General features: G+C 65.4%; 1 protein-coding gene across 1 annotated transcript in view; it reads left to right on the forward strand.

Moving 5' to 3' along the window:
- Positions 1-235: 235 nt before the first annotated feature.
- MEX3D (mex-3 RNA binding family member D) overlaps positions 236-1922 on the forward strand; it is a 3396-nt gene continuing 1709 nt past the window's right edge. The window contains exons 1-2 of the mRNA XM_009329093.1: positions 236-257; positions 941-1915. Coding sequence (XP_009327368.1) covers positions 236-257; positions 941-1915 — 997 coding nt within the window. The remainder of the gene's footprint in view (positions 258-940; positions 1916-1922) is intronic.

The raw sequence follows: 1922 nt of genomic DNA on the forward strand, positions 1-1922 counted from the left end.
GGAGAGCAGGAGCCTTTTGCTGGACAGGCTGCAGCGCCTTGCAGCTCCAGCCGCAGGGACTCGCAGCCGGAGCCCAGCTCGCCCACGGGAGGAACTTGCCCAGGGTTGTGCGAGGCGAAGGCAGAGCTTCAGCAAAGCCCCGGTCTCCTGCGTCCCAGCCTGGGCTCTGCCTGCTGAATCATGTTCCTCGTGCGGGGGAAGCAGGTCTTTCCAGAACGGGGAGAGCCGGTGCCCCATGAGCACCCCTGCCCCAGCCGGTGAGGGCGCAGCCTCTCTGCCCTGGGGTCTCCTCCCTCGGGGCAGGGAGAGGGAGGTGGGGTGTGCCTGTGCCACTCGGCCGTGGGGAGCCCTGGCTCCCTCGTCCCTCCGGGGCCATCGCTGCTGCTGTTGGGGTGCAGCCGGGGCTGTTTCTCGGGTTTAGCTGCCGGCTGAGAGGTGTCGACAAACCTGCAGGATCCAAACAAGCCTTTTCCTTCCCTTCCATCTTCAGTGTCTTTTTTTCCCTTGCACCTCCTTAAACACCTTTCGAGTAAACCTGGCTTCCCATCCCCTCAACGGCCCAGAAAGTGCCCCAAGGCTGCCTGCCCCGGCTCCTCTCTGCCCATGCGTTGTCCCAGCCCTCGGGAGCTGGGCTGCAGGCTGCAACCTGCGGGTCCTTGATCCCCGCTGTGGTGCGGAGGAGGTGGTGGCAGAGGGTAAGGCCGGTGCCAGGAGCCTGGCGTGTCTCGGACAAGCCGGTGCAGCCCCCCAGCACCAAGCTGTGAGCCCCTGGCTGCCTTTGAGGCGGGAGGGACCCCTCTCTCCAAGAGTGTCTGTGCTGCAGGTGCAGAACCAAAGGGACCTGCTGGTCCTGCATCTCCCCATCCTGGGTGAGCAGGGGGTCCCCACGAGGTCCCAGCTTTGACATGTCACTTTTTTTCCCCTTCTCCTTGCTCTGCAGGCTGCAAAATCAAAGCCCTGCGCGCCAAGACCAACACGTACATCAAGACACCGGTCAGGGGCGAGGAGCCCGTTTTCATTGTGACTGGGAGGAAGGAGGACGTGGAGATGGCGAAAAGGGAGATCCTCTCGGCCGCTGAGCACTTCTCCATGATCCGAGCGACGCGCAACAAAGTGAACGGGCTGACGGGAGCGATGCAGGGGCCCCCCAACCTGCCGGGACAGACCACCATCCAGGTGAGGGTCCCGTACCGTGTGGTGGGGCTGGTGGTGGGGCCCAAGGGAGCCACCATCAAGCGGATCCAGCAGCAGACGCACACCTACATTGTGACGCCCAGCAGGGACAAGGAGCCTGTCTTCGAGGTGACAGGCATGCCCGAGAACGTGGACCGGGCTAGGGAGGAGATTGAGGCACACATCACCATGAGGACAGGCTCCTTCATCGACGTTAATGCCGACAACGACTTCCACTCCAACGGCACTGATGTCTGCCTCGACCTGCAGGGCAGCACGGCCAGCCTGTGGGCCAAAGCCCCCCACCCTGCCCGCCGCCCCTCGGCCGCCCTCCGCAACGACAGCCTCAGCCCCCTAGGCAGCGCCTCCACTGAGTCCTACTACAGCGGGCGGGTGGCGGACGCCAGCCCCACCAGCCCTTACAGCACCAGCAGCGGCTTCACCTTCAGCGAGCCCCCGGCCCCTCTGGGCTCGGAGGAGTGCGACTTCGGCTTCGACTTCTTGGCCCTCGACCTCACGACACCCACCACCATCTGGTCACCCTTCGAGCGCTCAGGCAACCCCTTGCAAGCCTTTAGCAGCTGCTCCTCCATCAACGGCTCGCAGAGACGCAACAGCGGCACGGCCACGCCGCGCCACTCGCCCACCCTCCCCGAGAGCGGCGGCGTGGCCCTGGACCACCCCTTAGCGCGCCGCATCCCGAGCGACCCCGTCAGCACCTTGTCCTGGCTGCCCACCCCAGGCCCGCC

Source organism: Pygoscelis adeliae, unplaced genomic scaffold, assembly GCF_000699105.1.
Source record: "Pygoscelis adeliae isolate BGI_AS28 unplaced genomic scaffold, ASM69910v1 Scaffold537, whole genome shotgun sequence".
Taxonomy (NCBI): domain Eukaryota; kingdom Metazoa; phylum Chordata; class Aves; order Sphenisciformes; family Spheniscidae; genus Pygoscelis; species Pygoscelis adeliae.